The sequence below is a fragment of the Dama dama genome, chromosome 1 (genome assembly GCF_033118175.1).
Source record: "Dama dama isolate Ldn47 chromosome 1, ASM3311817v1, whole genome shotgun sequence".
Taxonomy (NCBI): domain Eukaryota; kingdom Metazoa; phylum Chordata; class Mammalia; order Artiodactyla; family Cervidae; genus Dama; species Dama dama.
This window is the reverse complement of record NC_083681.1, coordinates 79150032-79169620: the sequence shown is the minus strand read 5'-3', so window position 1 is coordinate 79169620 and position 19589 is coordinate 79150032. Positions and strand designations below refer to the sequence as shown.

At 39.6% G+C, this 19589-nt stretch overlaps 2 protein-coding genes across 2 annotated transcripts; both read right to left on the bottom strand.

Moving 5' to 3' along the window:
- Positions 1 to 11492: 11492 nt before the first annotated feature.
- Positions 11493 to 12422, bottom strand: LOC133069547 (olfactory receptor 8H1-like). The gene has a single exon (XM_061161196.1). It carries the CDS (start codon positions 12420 to 12422, stop codon positions 11493 to 11495), a length of 930 nt encoding a protein of 309 aa, XP_061017179.1.
- A 5156-nt stretch (positions 12423 to 17578) lies between these two features.
- On the bottom strand, positions 17579 to 18526 carry LOC133056271 (olfactory receptor 8H1-like). Its single transcript, XM_061141435.1, has one exon. The coding sequence runs from the start codon at positions 18524 to 18526 to the stop codon at positions 17579 to 17581; it is 948 nt and encodes a 315-aa protein (XP_060997418.1).
- Positions 18527 to 19589: the final 1063 nt, after the last annotated feature.

Below are 19589 nucleotides of genomic sequence, written 5' to 3'. Positions count from 1 at the left end.
CATCTGCATATCTGACATTATTGATATTTCTCACAGCAATCTTGATTCCAGCTCGTGCTTCCTCCAGCCCAGTGTTTCTCATGATGTACTCTGCATATAAGTTAAATAAGCAGGGTGACAATATACAGCCTTGACGTACTCCTTTTCCTATTTGGAACCAATCTGTTGTTCCATGTCCAGTTCTAACTGTTGCTTCCTGACCTGCATATAGGTTTCTCAATAGGCAGGTCAGGTGGTCCGGTATCCCCATCTCTTTCAGAAGTTTCCACAGTGTATTGTGATCCATGTAGGCAAAGGTTTTGATATTGGCAATTTGATCTCTTGTTGCTCTACCTTTTCTTTAAAACCAGCTTGAACATTTGGAAGTTCACCATTCACGTATTGCTGAAGCCTGGCTTGGAGAATTTTGAGCATTACTTTACTAGCGTGTGAGATGAGTGCAATTGTGCAGTAGTTTGAGCATTCTTTGGCATTGCCTTTCTTTGGGATTGAAGTGAAAACTGACCTTTTCCAGTCCTGTGGCCACTGCTGAGATTTCCAAATTGCTGACATATTGAGTGCAGCACTTTCACAGCATCGTCTTTTAGGACCAACTATAAATAGAGTTTAGAGAAAATTGTTTACATTTTATACATTATATATACACACCATATATGTCTATACCTCTCTACATACATTAAAGACTTCAAGGGTTGTTGAGACTCAATCTCATAAATAACCCTTCTCCTTTCTGGCAGGGTGCTAGTATGCACACCCAAATGTATGATTTGTTGCATCAGAAGACCCTTGGCTCATAATGGGAAGGTGGACTTCCCTGATATCTCAGCTGGTAAAGAATCCACCTACAATGGAGGAGACCTCAGTTCGATTCCTGGGTCAGGAAGATACATTGGAGAAGGGATAGGCTACCTGTGCCAGTATTCCTGGACTTCCTTCATGACTCACCTGGTAAAGACTCTGCCTGCAATGTGGGAGACCTGGGTTCCATCCCTGGGTTCGGATGATCCCCTGGAGAAGGGAAAACATACGCACTATAGTATTCTGGCCTGGAGAATTCCATGGTCCATACAATCCATGAGGTCACAAAGAAATCTACCCTGAATATTTATTAAAATGACCGATGCTGAAAGTCAAGCTTCAATACTTTGGCCACCTAATGTGAAAAAATGACTCATTGGAAAAGACCCTGATGCTGGGAAAGGCTGAGGCAAAAGGAGAATAGGGTGGGAAAGGATGAGATGATTAGATAACTTCTCTGGCTTCAGTTACATTCAGTCACTCAGTTGTGTCCGACTCTTGGTGACCCCATGGACTGCAGCAGGCCAGGCCTCCCTAAACATCAACAATTCCTGGAGTTCACTCAAACGCATGTCCATTGAGTGAGTGATGCCATCAAACCATCTCGTCCTCTGTCGTCCCCTTCTCCTCTTGCCTTTAATCTTTCCCAGCATCAGGGTCTTTTCCAGTGAGTCAGTTCATAGCATCAGGTGGCCAAAGTATTGGAGTTTCAGCTTCAGCAACAGTCCTTCCAGTGAATATTCGGGACTGATTTATTTTAGGATGGACTGGTTGGATCTCTGTGCTGTCCAAGGGACTCTCAAGAGTCTTCTCCAACACCACAGGTCAAAAGCATCAATTCTTTGGTGCTCAGCTTTCTTTGTAGTCCAACTCTCACCCCCATACATGACCACTGGAAAAACCATACCTTTTACTAGACGGAACTTTGTTGACAAAGTAATGTCTCTGATTTTTAATATGTTGTCTAGTTTGGTCATAACTTTTCTTCCAAGGAGCAAGTGTCTTTTAATTTCATGGCTCCAGTTACAATTTTCAATGATTTGGAGCCTCAAAAAAGAAAGTCTGTCACTATTTCCATTGTTTCCCCATCTATTGGCCATGAAGTGATGGGACAAAATGCCATTATCTTAGTTTTCTGAATGTTGAGTTATAAACCAACTTTTTCTTTCTCCTCATTCACTTTCATCAAGAGGCTCTTTAATTCTTCACTTTCTGCCATAAGGGTGGTGTCATCTGCATATCTGAGGTTATTGATATTTCTTCTGGCAATCTTGATTCCAGCTTGTGCTTCCTCCAGTCCAGAATTTCTCATGATGTACTCTGCATATAATTCAAATAAGCATGGTGACAATATACAGCCTTGATGTACTCCTTATACTATTTTGAACCAGTCTGTTGTTCCATGTCCAGTTCTGTTGCTTCCTCACCTGCATAAAGATTTCTGAAGGGGCAGGTCAAGTGGTCTGGTATTCCCATCTCTTACAGGAGTTTCTGGAGCTTGTGGTGATCCATACAATCAAAGGCTTTGAAATAGTCAATAAAGCAGAAATACATGTATTTCTTGAAATCTCTTGCTTTTTAGACAATCAAACGGATATTGGCAATTTGATCTCTGGTTCCTCTGCCTTTTTCAAAACTAGCTTCAACATCTGGAATTTCAGAGGCTTCATGTTGAAGCCTGGCTTGTAGAATTTTTAACATTACTTTACTAATGTGTGAAGTGAGTGCAATTGTACAATACTTTGAGCATTCTTTGACATTTTCTTTGAAATAGGAATGAAATGTGACCTTTTCCAGTCCTGTGGCCACTGCTGAGTTTTCCAAATTTGCCAACTTATTGAGTGCAGCACTTTCACAGCATCATCTTTTAGGATTTGCAATAGCTCAACTGGAATTCCATCACCTCCACTGGCTTTGCTTGTAGTGCTGCTTCCTAAGGCCCACTTGACTTCACATTTCAGGATGTCTGGATCCAGGTGAGTGATCACACCATTATGATAATCTGGGTCGTGAAGATCTCTGTGTATTATTGCCACTTTTTCTTAATCTCTTCTGCTTCTGTTAGGTCCATACCATTTCTGTCCTTTATTAAGCCCATCTTTGCATGAAATGTTCCCTTGGTGTCTCTAATTTTCTTGAAGAGATCTCTAGTCTTTCCCATTCTATTTTTTTCCTCTTTTTTTTTTTTTTTTGCATTGTTCTCTGAGCAAGGCTTTCTTATCTCTCCTTGCTATTAGTTGGAACTCTGCATTTAAATGGGTATCTTTCCTTCTCTCCTTTGCTTTTGGTTTCTCTTCTTTTCACAGCTATTTGTAAGGCCTCCTCAGATAGCCTTTTTGCTTATTGCATTTTTTCCCCCTTGGGGATGGTCTTACTCCCTGTCTCCTGTACAATGTCATGAACCTCCATCCATAGTTCACTAGGCACTCTCTATCAGATCTAGTCCCTTAAATCTATTTCCCACTTCCACTGTATAATCATAATGGATTTGATTTAAGTCATAGCTGAATGGTCTAACGGTTTCCCCCACTTTCTTCAATTTAAGTCTGAATTTGACAATAAGGAGTTCATGATCTGAGTCACAGACAGCTCCTGGTCTTGATTTTTGCTGACTGTATAGAGCTTTTCCATCTTTAGCTGCAAAGAATATAATCAATATGATTTCAGTGTTGACCATCTGGTGATGTCCATGTGTAGAGTCTTCTCTTGTGTTTTTGGAAGAGGGTATTTGCTATAACCAGTGTGTTCTCTTGGCAAAACTGTATTAGCCTTTGCCCTGCTTCCTTCTGTACTCCAAGGCCAAATTTGCCTGTTACGCCAGGGATTCTTGACTTCCTACTTTTGCATTTCAGTCCCCTATAATGAAAAGGACAATTTTTTGCGTGTTAGTTCTAGGAGGTATTTTAGGTCTTCATAGAACAGTTTAACTTCAGCTTCTTCAGTGTTACTGGTTGGAGCATAGACTTGGGTTAACGTGATATTGAATGGTTTTCCTTGGCAATGAACCGAGATTATTCTGCCGTTTTTGAGACTGCATCCAAGAACTGCATTTCGGACTCTTTTGTTGACTATGATGGCTACTCCATTTCTTCTAAAGGATTCTAACCCACAGTAGTATATAATGGTCATCTGAGTTAAATTCATCCATTCCAGTCCATTTTAGTTCACTGATTCTTAAAATGTCGACATTCACTGTTGCCATCTCCTGTTGACCACTTCCAATTTGCCTTGATTCATGGACTTAACATTCCAGGTTCCTATGCAATATTGCTCTTTACAGCATCGGACCTTGCTTCCACCACCAGTCACATCCACAACTGAGTGTCATTTTTGCTTTGGCTCCATCCCTTCATTCTTTCTGGAGTTATTTCTCCACTGACCCCCAATCGCATATTGGTTACCCACCGACCTGGGGAGTTCATCTTTTAGTGCCCTATCTTTTTGCCTTTTCATACTGTTCTTGGGGTTCTCAAGGCAAGAATACTGAAGTGGTTTGCCATTCCTTTCTCCAGTGGACCACATTTTGTCAGAACTCTCCACCATGACCCATCTGTGTTGCATGGCCCTTCACAACATGGCTCATAGTTTCATTGACTTAGACAAGGCTGTGGTCTATGTGATTAGATTGGTTAGTTTTCTGTGATTGTGATTTTCAGTCTGTCTGCCCTCTGATGGAGAAGGATAAGAGGCTTATGGAAGCTTCCTGATGGGAGAGACTGACTGTGGGGGAAACGGTCCTGTTCTGATGGGCGGGGCCGTGCTCAGTAAATCTTTAATCTGATTTGCTGTTGATGGGTGGGGCTGTGTTCCCTCCCTGCTATTTAGTAGTAGTGAAAGTGAAAGTGAAATCGCTCAGTTGTGTCTGACTCTTTGCCTCCCCGGAGACTGTAGCCTACCAGGCTCCTCCGTCCATGGGATTCTCCAGGCATGATACTGGAGTGGGTTGCCATTTCCTTCTCCAGGGATCTTCCCGATCCAGGGATCGAACCCGGGTCTCCTGCATTGTAGGCAGACACTTTACCATCTGAGCCACCAGGGAAGCCATTTAGTAGTAGTAGTAGTTTATTTGCTAAGTTGTGTCCCACTCTTGGGACCCCATGGGATTGCCATTTCCTTCTCCAGGGGATCTTTCTGACCCAGTGACTGAAAGCATTTCTCCTGCACTGCAGGCAGATTCTTTACCGGCTGAGCTACAAGGGAACACTGGTATTTACCTGAGGCTGAGGCCAAACTACTGTGGATGTAATGAAGATAATGGTGACCTCCTTCAAAAGGCCCCATGCATGTACTGCCACACTCAGTGCCCCCAACCCTGCAGCAGGCCTCCGCCGACCCACGCCTCTGCTGGAGACTCCAGGACGCTCACAGACAAGTCTGGGTCAGCCTCCTGTGGGGTCACTGCTCCTTTCTCCTGGGTCCTGGTGCCCAAGGTTCTGTTTGTGCTCCAAGAGTGTGTTTCCCAGTCCTGTGTAAGTTCTGGCAGCTCTGTGGTGAGGTTAATGGCGACCTCCTCCAAGAGGGCTTGTGTCATGCCCAGGTCTGCTGCACCCTGAGCCGTGTCCCTGCGGCAGGCCACTGCTGACCCGGACCTGCTCATGAGACGCTCAAACACAGTTCTGTTGTTATAGCCACGCTTTCTGGGAAACAAACTCACTCAGAAGGGCAATGCAGAGAGTGGACTGCAGTTTATTACACCAGCGGGCCCAAGGCAGAGTCTCCTCTTAGCCAAGGGCCCCAACCAGCATTTGTGAAAATCTTTTATACCCCATGTGTACGTGTCCAAACCCACCAGCCCAAATCCCTTGAGGCTTACAAAGGAAGGGTAAATACAATCACAATAACCCCATCATTCACGTGTTTTGTGTTCAAACAGTTGATAATCAATAAGCCTGTGGTTACATTCCGATAGATACTGTCCGGAGGCAGGTGTGATTAGTGTCTGTTTTCTCTTAGGCAATGAGTAACCTGGATGTGACCTTCAAGATTCCCCTGCCCAGGTCTTATCCTTCCATTGTCATTCCCACAGGCGCCAAGCACAGAGCTCAGAGTCCATTGGAGAGGCGGCCGCGCACGACCAGCACGGACAGGCCTGAGGTGGAGTCCAGGCCCTGTGAGTTCCTTCCTCACTGTCTCAGTCTCTGCGGGGTCTCTGGGTCCCGGTGCGCACAAGGTTCCTCTGAGGCACCTGAGCGACGCTGGCGGGAATGTGGCTGGATTCTAGGGAGATATTGCCACTGCCACCATCTTGCTGGGGCTTCTCCTCTGCCCTTGGACGTGCGGTGTCTCCTCATGCCGCTCGCTCCAGCGCTGTGCCTTTAGATTTACACAATTATTATAATACTGCTGATGCAGTATCCACCCTCATTTAATTCTAAATTTCATAATATAGTATGGCCAGTATTATACTAGCCTATCATAGAACCCATAATTTCGTGTGTTATGTGTGACTGATACCGCATAACCAACTTCTTTCTAGTGAAGTCTGCTTCAGATGTTTAGAATTTTATTGAATATTATTTGTCCAAGATGAAGAAACAAAGAAAGACTCTAAAAAGGGGTAAATTGAAAGTCAGATTAAAATATTCTTGTGACTCTTTCATTAAAGAAAGTGAAAGTGAAGTCGCTCAGTCGTGTCTGACTCTTTGTGACCCTGTGGACTGTAGCCTACCAGGCTCCTCCGTCCATGGGATTCTCCAGGCAAGAATACTGGAGTGGGTTGCCATTTAATTCTTTATTATTAAACCAGTTGTCAAGTAGACATGAAAGGAAGTCTTACAGAAAACTCTACTTATACACCAGAATTTCAGGAGCGGATTTGTAGGTTTGTATAAAGGAGTTGTAATAAATTATTGTAAATTTGATGAAGTTAGGAAGACCAATTCTAACCATGAAATGTTTGTCTTACTAAAACAAGTGTGAAATAAAGATTATATTTATGGCTAGATAAGAAAGAATGTAAAGAAATTTTAAAGAAATTTATTTCTTAAAATTGTATAAAATTAATTTAATAAATAACAAAAATGACTTTAATAAATACTTTAGTACTGATCATTTTTCATTAACCTAGAATACATTATATCCATTCATTAGGAGGTTTAATTTTTTTTTTTTTTTTTCTTTTCAGAGGAAAAAAAACCTTATTTGTACCTTGTGATATGTTTTCTTAATTTGGCTTGGTGTTCATCTTTGAACATCTTTGAAACATGTCTTGCTTTCTTTGTCTATATATTTTTCCTTTTTTCTATTTTCCTGACTTTAATTTAATGGAATTTGTTCATTAAAAAAAATTCCCATGGTCTCTTTTCCTTCATCTCATGTAAATAATATTTTGTTGTTGCTCAGTCACAAAGTCATGTTCAGCTCTTTGTGATCCCATGGAGCGCAGCATGCCACACTTTTCTGTCCTCCATTAACTTTTGGAGTTTGCTCAAACTCATGTCCCTTGAGTCCATGATTCCATCCAACCATCTCATTCTCTGTCGTCCCATTCTACTCCTGCCTTCACTCTTTCCCAGCATCAGAGTCTTTTCCAATGTGTCAGCTCTTCTCATTAGGTGACCAACTTAATGAAGCTTCAGCTGCAACACCTCAGCATCTGTCCTTCCAATGAATCACTTTATGGTTATTTGAATTGTTTCTGTTCTTTGGCTTTCATTCATAGTGCTTATGAACGTTTTCATGCATGCACTTAAGTGAATTTATGCTTTCAATTAACTTTATATACTGAAGATTAGACCAAAACCAGATGGCTTTGTGATGAAATGTACCAAATATTATTTTTTAAAAAATCAATCGTTCAACAGTGCAGAAGAAGACAGCATTTGGGAGGTCAATAATCAGCAACATAGAAGAAACTTAGTTTGCAGGATTGTTGTCATTTATTCACTAAATCCTATCAGACTCTTTTTGGTAATATGTACTGTAGCCCACCAGGTTCCTCTCTCCATGGGATTTTCCAGGCAAGAATGCTAGACTGGGCCTTCTTGAGGGGATCTTACTGACCAGGGACCATATCTGCTGCTCCTGCATTGGCAGCAGGATTCCTTACCACTGATTCACCAAGGAAGCCCAGTATCTAGAATTATGTTGTGAAAAGGACTCATCCACATACCCTAGTCAGTTAAAATCTGGAAGTTTATAACCAAGGATACTTTTTCCTTTGCTGAGCCAGTCTTTCTGAATCCCATTTTTATATCAGGCTAGCCTGTACTCTGACTATTACAGATTCTCTTCCTAGAACAATATCATCATTGGGCAAACTGTTCTTTGCTTAATGGAATTTTCCTTCTGTTAATAGGGCTGAGCCTGGATGTTTGAGAAGACTTAGCTGGTATTGTCCAAACCATGCTGGCTGGATTTAGCATGTTTTAAAGAATGTCTGCCAGCCGTATAAGCCTTTCAATGGCCCCTGGTATTTTATGTAATATTTTCTTTAATATAGTAATGAATTTTATTTTTTAAGTTCTGGTAATCACAGTACAATTTTGTTGAAAATGTCCAATCAGACAATGATGAGAAATATTAACAGTGGAGTTAGACTATCAGTGTTCAAATGTGAGTTTGTTCTTTCACTAGTGAGTGATCATGGACCAGTTGTTTGCTGTGTTCTTTAATTTCATCCTCTATAAATTACAACCTTAAGATACATTCATTGAGGTTTAGATCTAGGTGCTGGGGAGATGATGTTGAACAAACTAAACAAGAATCTTCATTCATTAAACTTAGATAGTGAGTGAGGTGCAGCAGACAAGAACAAAAATACACTAGCAAAATATTATAAAAGGTTAAATGTAGATAACTGCTATGGAAAATAAATGAAATATGCAAGGGGGAAGGGAATAGGTACACTTTTGAATGTTTTAATTAAGAATAGAATAGAAAAGAAAGCATGCATTTCTCTGTGAATAGGAAATTTCTAAATGAAAGGGAAAATGGAAAAATTCCAAGAACTATCAGTATTAGTGTGAACAGAAGAGTCAGGATGTCAGCGATCAAATCAAAGTGAGTATGATTGATAGAATAATGAGTGAGTTCATGAAGGTAAGGAGTGGGGACAAGGTCACTGTGGAGCAGTGGGCTACTATGAAGATTATAACACAAAAAAGAACAATCGTATGACAAAGAAACCCCACTCCTAGGCATGTACCTGTAAAAAACTATATTTCAAAAATGCATGCACCCAAATGTTCCTTGCAACACTATTTACAAAGGCCAGAACATAGGAACAAGCTGTAAGTCCATTAACAGAAGGAAACTTTTAATTCAAGAATTTATTTTTAATGATTATAACAAACTTATAGAAATCAGGTGGAGAAGGCAATGGCAACCCACTCCAGTAATGTTGCCTGGAAAATCCCATGGACGGAGGAGCCTGGTGGGCTGCAGTCCATGGGGTCGCTAAAAATCGGACACGACTGAGTGACTTCACTTTCACTTTTCACTTTCAGGCATTGGAGAAGGAAATGGCAACCCACTCCAGCGTTCTTGCCTGGAGAATCCCAGGGACGGGGGAGCCTGGTGGGCTGCCATCTATGGGGTCGCACAGAGTCAAACACGACTGAAGTGACTTAGCAGCCGTATTAGCATAGAAATCAGGAGAAAGGTAATGCTATTGTAAAATGCACAGAATTTCAACAACAACAACAACAAAAAAGCAGTTTTCTGAAGCTTTTTGGCACATCACACACATTTAGGGGTTTTAAATATTTTCAGATAGGTACTGAGGAAATATCACTGCATGCAGATTTTTAACTTGATGAAGTTGTACACATTTCATGTCCAAAGCATTGCAAAATGAGTCTGGATTTTTCCCATTTGCCAAAAACACATTCACCCTAGATTTCAATGACAAAAGAATAACTAATGGTAAACTTGTAAGAGTACAAAGAAAGCTGCTGAAAAGTTCATAGGAAATGAAAGAAATATGATATATATATAATGTAATACCCTGTACATACATAACTATCGATCTAGAGCATATGTTGTTGTTGTTAGTCCCTAAATGGTGTCCGACTCTTTGTGACCGCATGGGCTCTAGCCCTCCAGGTTCTTCCATCCATGGGCATTTCCAAGCAAGAATACTGGAGTGAGTGCAATTTCCTTCTCCTGGGAATCTTCTGGGACCAGGGATCAAACTGGTAACTCCTGCATTGACAGGGGGATTGTTTTCCACTGAGCCGCCAGGGAAGCCCCCAGAAGAAGATATTATTGCTGCTCTTCAGTTTCTCTGTCGTGTCTGACTCTTTGTGACCACATGGACTGTCGCCCATCAGGCTCCTCTGTCCGTGGGGATTGCCAGGCAAGAATACTGGAATGGGTTACCATTTCCTTCTCTGGAGGATCTCCCTAAATCAGGGATCGAGCCTGCATCTCCTTCATTGGCAGGCCAATTTTTTACCACTGAGCCAATAGGAATGCCCAGAAGAACATATATTGAAAACTTGTTTTGTAATTTTAATTTTATATTTTCCAAGTTTTTTAAAGAAATCATGAAGTGTTGAGCATTTACTTAGTTGTTTGTGTATTTGTCTTTTAAATAAACTAAAGGTAATTTATAAATTAGAATAATATTCTTTAAGAAAAAATAAAACATTGTAAGTTAAAAATAAGCAGGGATGTGAACATTCTAATGACAAGAGTTAGCATTTCTTTGTAAGGCCTTAAATGCTTTACATCAGTTGTGTGATATAATACCTACAATAACACTACAGACCTGGAATTATTACTTACTTGGTGAGGTTGAGGAAACTTGAGTCCAAAAGTTTCAATGATTTTTTCAAATCTTACAGAGCTACAAAGGTTGCAGATCAAGAACTGAAATCCTGTAATGGATAGTTCCAAAGCAAGTGCTACTAATCACTCTGTTATATTGCTTCTCCACAAAGTACATGAAATAATTTCTAAAACTATTATTACTGTTCCTAAAATGTTCCTTTTTTTATAATAAAATTCTCCAAATTTGTATGATACTGTTTAAAAGGTAATAACTATACTTCATCATTCTGCAAATCAGTTGTCCTTAAATGAATTTAAGGACACCATGAATTTAGCATGTTTCAGCATTGCAAATTATTTCCTGAAGGCATATTCCAGGAAAAGGGCTTCCCATGGCTCAAGGTTAAAAGTTGTTGCCAATGCAAGAGATGTAGAGGTTGCATGGTTCAATCCCTGGGTTGGGAAGATCTCTTGGAGTAGGAAATGACAACCCCTTTCTGTATTCTTGCCTGGAATATTCTGTGGACAGAGGAGTCTGGTGGGCTAGGGTCCATGGGGTCACAAAGGGTCGAACACGACTGAGCATGACCACAATGCCAGGAAATGCCCAAGATCATATTATATCAAACAAAGAATTGTTAAAAAAAAAAAAAAAGCAAATAAATAAATAGTTCAGTTTGTTTCTAGAAAGAGAAAGCAAGAGAATAAAATACAGATAAGGAAAAAAAAAAATAAACTGGTGAGCATGAACACTTACCTTCAATGCTATTTTAATTGTTCAAAACACTTTACCTGGCCTTCCCTTATAGCTCAGTTGGTAAAGAATCCACCTGAAATGCAGGAGACCTGAGTTCGATCTCTGAATTAGGAAGATTCCCTGCAGAAGGGAAAGGCTCCCCACTCCAGTGTTCTGGCCTGGATAATTCCATGGACCGTATAGTCCATGGGGTCACAAAGAATCTGACATGACTGAGTGACTTTCACTTTATCTTCTGCATGACTCTACTGAGAGCATTTTTTACCTCTTTGTTTCGAAGACTATAGATGAGGGGATTCAGCATGGGGATGACAATAGTATAAAATACAGAAGCCACTTGATCCTTTCCCAAGGAGTAGGATTTACTTGGTTTTAAGTAAGTAAAAATCATAGTGCCATAAAAGACGGTGACCCCCAGAAGATGTGATGCACAAGTAGAGAAAGCTTTTTGCTTACTAGAAGTGGAAGTGATTTTCAGGATAGTAGATAGGATGGAGACATAGGACACTGCTATTGTAATAAGAGACAGCACTAGGCTGGAGCCAGCAAAAGTGGATATGATGATTTCTATGTCACGTGTGTCAGTGCAGGACAAGGCTAAAATTGGGGATAGATCACAGAAAAAGTGAAAGATTATATTGGATTTGCAGAAATGCAATCTGCTCATGCAAAGTCCATTAACAAAAGAGTCCATAAAGCCAATCAAATAACATCCAAATACTAGGGAGCAGCAGCGTCTGGTGTACATGACAAGCGGGTAATGCAGAGGGTTGCAGATGGCTACATAGCGATCATAGGCCATGGAGGAGAGAAGGAAACATTCAGTCCCACCCAAGAATATAAAACAACTCATCTGGATGAAGCAGTTCAGGTATGAAATGTTCTTGGTGGAATTCAGTAAGTTGTCTAAGGTTTTAGGGGTGATGACACTTGAGTAACTGAGGTCAAGAAATGACAAGTGACTGAGGAAAAAGTACATGGGTGTGTGAAGCTGGGGGTCCAGGCGGATTATCAGGATCATCCCCACATTGCCCAGCACAGTGATCAGGTATATCAGGAGAAAGAGGGTGCAGAGGACCAGCCGGATCTCTTCAGAGTCTGTCAGTCCCATGAGGATGAAGTCAGACACATGAGTGATATTCCTTCTGCCCATAGTGTTCAAATGCTCCAAACTGTTGAGAAATCAAAGGTGATATTCAGCAGGAATTACTTCAAAAATTAAAAAAAAATAATTACTTTGTGTATGTATGAATGACATCACTTATTTATATTAATTTAGTGTTTCCATGAAGTGATGATAAGAAGGTGTGTATAGTGTACGCAGAGACAAAAACTTATTTTGATTTCCAAATATAAAAATAGGTGTGAGTTGACATTTGGATATATTATAACAAAAGCTAATACATTGAAGAATTAGAATAAGCCTGACATGGCCCTAAATGCTTCTGTTAAGGCACTTAACTAATGCATTTCATGAGATTTTTATACCATAATTAGCCATATTTTTCTGATGAGACAAAGGGCACAGATAACTTAGTTAACAGATTTAGAACTCCTAAATTTTGGATCCACAATTCCACCTTGATAGATTGACTCCAGAGAGCATGTCCATAATACTATGTGTGTGTGTATGCTCAGTCATGTCTGACTCTTTGCAAACCCCATGCACTGTAGCCCTCCAGGTTCTTCTGTCCATGGAATTTTCCAGGTAAGAATATTGGAGTGGATCGCTGTATCCTCCTCCAGTGTATCTTCCCCACTCAGAGATCAATGTCTGGGTGCATAGTATGCACCATGTCTCCTGCATAGCAGGCAGATTCTTTACCACTACACCACACCATAATACCATACTCCTGTTTATAATTAATTTCAACAAAACCAAAAGTAAACTGCTAGCTATATGATAAAGAATGATAAATGAATAGTTTTAATGTACCATGTTCTGTCCTTTCATTTCAAATACTATTTAATGTTAATGACAAGTATCCAAACTTAGTGGACTTTAATAGGGTGTATTAAAATGATAGACCACATGTTAGTACTAATTTCCAAAAAATATGATATTTTTCTAACTTGACCACTGAAAATCAAATTTCTTCCAAAATTATATCTCTAAAAAATGCTAATGACTTTTAGACCCTGATTATATCAACTCTGTACTTCTCCTTCCACAAATCCTGACACTTTTTAATGTCTAAAAGATACCTGCATGCATATCCTGCTGATAAAATTCGTTTTATTGGATCCTACCTAAAACCTTCCAAATTTTAGAATGATACTTACTTTCAGCCAAAGTTGGTGAAAAAACACTTTCTTCCAATATTTTCTCTCTAGAAGTATGTTAAACTCCAATTTTTCTCACAAATAACACATGAAGACCATTTCAGTTGAAAATTCCTATGATGCAATATTTGTTTCCTTTGAGATAAGTTCTTTTAAAATTTTGGTGCATTCATTTTGTTTTATTCTGAGGCAAAAATAAATCAAATGAAGTTTTGTTCAACTCCTGATCATGCATAAAATTCGCCAGGAAGTTATGTCTAAAATGAGTATCAGGGATCAACTGTGTACATATATGTAAGTGAAGGCTCTCATCCTGATAACTCCAGGGTACGGCATATTCTGGGGGCTGATGATAATGCAAACTTTGGCCATCTCTGTGGACCAGTTTCCAAGGCAGATTACTCGGCATGTCTCCAAGGACAGGAGTTCAAGTACTAAATGCTGCTATGCTAAGTTCTGAGAAACTAATTTTTTTCCTTAGAAGCCACACAGTGAAGAGCCTAATGCTGTGGCCTTCCAATGTGATGCTCTGAATTTATGCCTGCTGTGGTAGAGAAACTATTTTTAGAGAAATACTTCCTTATTCTGTGACTGAAACTATCAGGGAAGGAATGATGCATTTTTTACAATGAAACCTTTATATTTAAATTGTGACAATATTATAGGAGTGGACTTCCCAAGTGACACTAGTGGTAAAGAATCCACTGGCCAGTGCAGGAGACACAAGACACGGGTTCAGTTTCTGGCCTGTGAAGATCCCCTGGAGGAGGAAATAACAACCCACTCTAGTAGTCTGGCCTACTGAATCCCATGGACAGAAGAGCCTGGTGGGCTACAGTCCTTAGTGTTGAAGAGAAGTGACTTAGCTCACATGCATTAGAGTAGTAAATAAGCATTTTGGAAACAAAGTGTAAATATAATAAAATTCAAAGAACAACATGACATAATCAAAACTAATGTAACATGTTGATTATAATTTCCCAATTATCTTTTACTTCATAAAATTCTTATTTGTAGAACTCTAGATTTTCAATAAAGGACAGAAAAGGTATGGACCTAACAGAAGCAGAAGATATTAAGAAGAGGTGGCAAGAATACACAGAAGAACTGTACAAAAAATATCTTCATGACCCAGATAATCATGATGGTGTGATCACTCACCTAGAGCCAGACATCCTGGAATGTGAAGTCAAGTGGGCCTTAGGAAGCATCACCAAAAACAAAGCTAGTGGGGGTGATGGAATTCCAGTTGAGCTATTTCATATCCTTGAAGATGATGCTGTGAAAGTGTTGCACTCAATATGTGAGCAAATCTGGAAAATTCAGCAGTGGCCACGGGACTGAAAAAGGTCAGTTTTCATTCCAATCCCAAAGAAAGGTAACAACAAAGAATGCTCAAACTACCACACAATTGCATTCATCTCACAGGCTAGTAAAGAAATGATCAAAATTTTCCAAGCCAGGCTTTAGCAATACGTGAACCGTGACCTTCCAGATGTTCAAGCTGGTTTTAAAAGTCAGAGGAACCAGAGATCAAATTTCCAATATACGTTGGATTGTTGAAAAGCAAGAGAGTTCCAGAAAAACATCTATTTCTGCTTTATTGACTATGCCAAAGCCTTTGACTGTGTGGATCACAATAAACTGTGGAAAATTCTGAAAGAGATGGGAATACCAGACCACCTGACCTGCCTCTTGAGAAACCTCTATGCAGTTCAAGAAACAAAAATTAGAACTGGACCTGGAACAACAGACTGGTTCCAAATAGGAAAAGGAGTATGTCAAGGCTGAATATTGTCACACTGCTTACTGAACTTATATACAGAGTACATCATGAGAAACGCTAGGCTGGAGGAAGCACAAGCTGGAATCAAGATTGCCGGGAGAAATATCAATAACCCCAGATATGTAGATGACACCATCCTTAAGGCAGAAAGTGAAGAAGAACTAAAAAGCCTCTTGATGAACGTGAAAGAGGAGAGTGAAAAAGTTGGCTTAGAGATCAACATTCAGAAAACTAAGATCATGGCATCCCGCCCCATCATTTCATGGCAAATAGATGGGGAAATAGTGGAAACAATGGCTGACTTTATTTTGGGGGCTCCACATCACTGCAGATGGTGATTGCAGCCAAGAAATTAAAGGATGCTTACTTCTTGGAAGAAAAGTTATGACCAAACTAGACAACATATTAAAATGCAGAGACATTACTTTGTCAACAAAGGTCCGTCTCATCAAGGCTATGGTTTTTCCAGTGGTCATGTATGGATGTGAGAGTTGGACTTTAAAGATAGCTGAGCACTGAAGAATTGATGCTTTTGAACTGTGATGTTGGAGAAGACTCTTGAGAGTCCCTTGGACTGCAAGGAGATCCAATTATTCCATCCTAAAGGAGCCCAGTCCTGGGTGTTCATTGGAATGACTGATGTTGAAGCTGAAGCTCCAGTACTTTGGCTACCTGATACGAAGAGCTGACTCATTTAAAAGACCCTGATGCTGGGAGGGATTGAGGGCAGTAGGAGAAGGGGATGACAGAGGATGAGATGGCTGGATGGCATCACCAACTGAATGGACATGGGTTTGGTGGACTCTGCGTGTTGGTGATGGACAGGGAGGCCTGGCGTGCTGCAGTCCATGGGGTCACAAAGAGTCAGAAATGACTCAGCGACTGAACTGAACCTAACCGCTTATCTCTGTTAAGCAATTTAAAACAAATGAGTTAGGCATTTAATTTAATAAATTTAATTTTTTAATGACCATAACAAATCTGTAGAAATCAGGAGAAGGCAATTATGATTTAAAATACACAGACTTTCAATTAAAAAGCAATTTACTGAAGCTTGTTGACACATCATAGAAAGGAAGGATTTTTTTTTTTTTTAATATTTTCAGATAGTCACCAAAGAGATATAGCTGTTTGCAGATTTTAACTTGAATTTACAAACACTTCATATCCAAAGAATTGCAAAATGAAAGTCTAAATCTTTCCCATGTATCAAAAGCACATTCATCTTAGACTTCATTACAAAGAAATAGTCAAAGGTTAATCTTGGTAGTGTACACAGTAAACTGCAAAAAGGCACATGTGAAATGACAGAAGTATTGTTCTTGCATATAGTATGTATACACACACACACACACACACACACACACACACAGAGCTATCAATCTAGAAGAAACCATACAAAGTTGTTAGTTTTTAGGGCATTTCTATTTCCTTACGTTTTCAACATTTTTCAAGTTTTCTGCAATATTGACAGGTACCATTTTAAATCCAAACCTGTGAGGTGCTGAGTTTTTTCTTAGCTGTTTGTGTGTTTGTCCTTTAAATGAACCAAAAGTAATTTTTTACAAACAAGAGAATATTCTGTAAGAATAAGACACCATGCATTAAAAATAATGAAGAAATAAGAGTGTTCTAATGATAATGGTCTGCCTTTAGTAGTACTACCTTAAACACTTAATCAGCTATATGATTTAATCTTTATACAAACTCTATGGACCTGGAAACATAATTTATTATGTCTGATTGAGGAAATGCTTTATTTAAGAGTTACACGGTGGAAAGAATTGCAGATCTAGAATCAAATGTCTGGAGTGTTTGGTTCAAAAACAAGAGCACTCTGGCATACTGCTTTTCCACAATGTAAATGAAATAATTTATAAAACTGTTATCATAGTTCCCCAAATGAAGCTTTTTTCCATCATAGAATTCTCTGAATCTGCATGATATACTTTAAAAGATGGTAAATATAATTTTTATTTTGCTAATCAGTTACCCTTAAAAACAGATACATTTGAACCATTGATTTAACATGTGTCAGTGTTTCCAATTATCATGTAGATTTCTAAAGGCATGTTCTAAAAAATATCCAAGAAAATATTTGGTCAAGCAAAAGATAATTCTACAGAATAAATGAATAAATAAAGAACAAGTAAAGTCTTCAATTCATTTCTGGAGAAAGAGGAAGGAAATGCCATAGAGGGAAGAAGAAAAAATAATAGCTTAAAATTTCATCATCACTGTTATTTTAATTGCTTGGAAGCCTTTCTTTTCTGAATGACCCTACTGACAGCATTTTTTACTTCTTTGTTTCTAAGACTGTAAATGAGGGGATTCAGCATGGGGATGACAATAGTATAAAAAAGAGAAGCCACTTGATCCTTTCCCAAGGAGTAGGACTTTCTTGGTTTTAAGTAAGTGAAAACCATAGTGCTGTAGAAGATGGTGACTCCCAGGAGATGGGAGGCGCAGGTAGAGAAGGCTTTCTGCTTCCCTGAAGTGGAAGTAATTTTTAGGATAGTGGACAGGATGGACACATAGGACACAGCTATTGTGATAAGAGACACCACGAGGGTGGAGCCAGCAAAAATGGATATTGTGATTTCAATATCATGTGTGTCTGTGCAGGACAGATCTAAAACTGGGGGTATATCACAGAAAAAGTGATAGATTACATTGGAGTCACAGAAATGCAATTTGTTCATGCAAAGCACATTGACAAAGGAATCTGTAAAGCCAAACCAATAAGATCCAAAGACAAAAGAGCAGCATCTCCTGGTGGACATAACGATGGGGTAATGCAGAGGGTTGCAGATGGCTACATAGCGATCATAGGCCATGGAGGAGAGAAGGAAACATTCAGTCCCACCCAAGAATATAAAACAACTCATCTGGATGAAGCAGTTCAGGTATGAAATGTTCTTGGTGGAATTCAGTAAGTTGTCTAAGGTTTTAGGGGTGATGACACTTGAGTAACTGAGGTCAAGAAATGACAAGTGACTGAGGAAAAAGTACATGGGTGTGTGAAGCTGGGGGTCCAGGCGGATTATCAGGATCACCCCCACATTGCCCAGCACAGTGATCAGGTATATCAGGAGGAAGAGGGTGAAGAGGACCAGCTGGATCTCTACAGAGTCTGTCAGTCCCATGAGGATGAAGTCAGACACATGAGTGACATTCCTTCTGCCCATAGTGTTCAAATGCACCAAACTGTTAAGATATCAAAGTTGAAACTTATCAGAAATTACTTGAAAAATGTTTGTGTTGCGATATATGTCATGACATATTTATATTTCTTTAATAATGCAAAAAAAAGCAAAATGGCTTCCTGAGGAGATCTTACAAATAGTTGTGAAAAGAAGAGAAGCGAAAAGCAAAGTACAAAAGCAAAGATATTCCCATTTGAATGCAGAGTTCCAAAGAATAGCAAAGAGAAATAAGAAAGCATTCCTCAGTGATCAGTGCAAATAAATAGAGGAAAACAACAGAATGGGAAAGACTAGAGATCTCTTCAAGAAAATTAGAGATACCAAGGGAACATTTCATGCAAAGATGGGCACTATAAAGGACAGAAATGGGATGGACTTAACAGAAGCAGAAAATATTAAGAAGAGGTGGCAAGAATACACAGAGGAACTGTACAAAAAAAATCTTCACGACTGAGATAATCATGATGGTGTGATCACTCACCTAGAGCCAGACATCCTGGAATGTGAAGTCTAGTGGGCCTTAGGAAGCATCACTACAAACAAAGCTAGTGGAGGTGATGGAATTCCAGTTGAGCTATTTCAAAACCTGAAAGATGATGCTGTGAAAGTGCTGCACTCAATATGCCAGGAAATTTGGAAAACTCAGCAGTGGCCACAGGACTGGAAAAGGTCAGTTTTCATTCCAATTCCTAAGAAAGGCAATGCCAAAGAATGCTCAGACTACTGCACAACATCTCACACACTAGTAAAGTAATGCTCAAAATTCTCCAAGCCAGGCTTCAGCAACAGGTGAACTGTGAACTTCCAGATGTTCAAGCTTGTTTTAGAAAAGGCAGAGGAACCAGAGATCAAATTGCCAACATCTGCTGGATCATCTAAAAAGCAAGAAAGTTCCAGAAAAACATCTATTTCTGCTTTATTGAATGCCAAAGCCTTTGACTGTGTGGATCACAATAAACTATGGAAAATTCTGAAAGAGATGGGAATACCAGACCACCTGACCTGCCTCTTGAGAAACCTGTATGCAGGTCAGGAAGCAACAGTT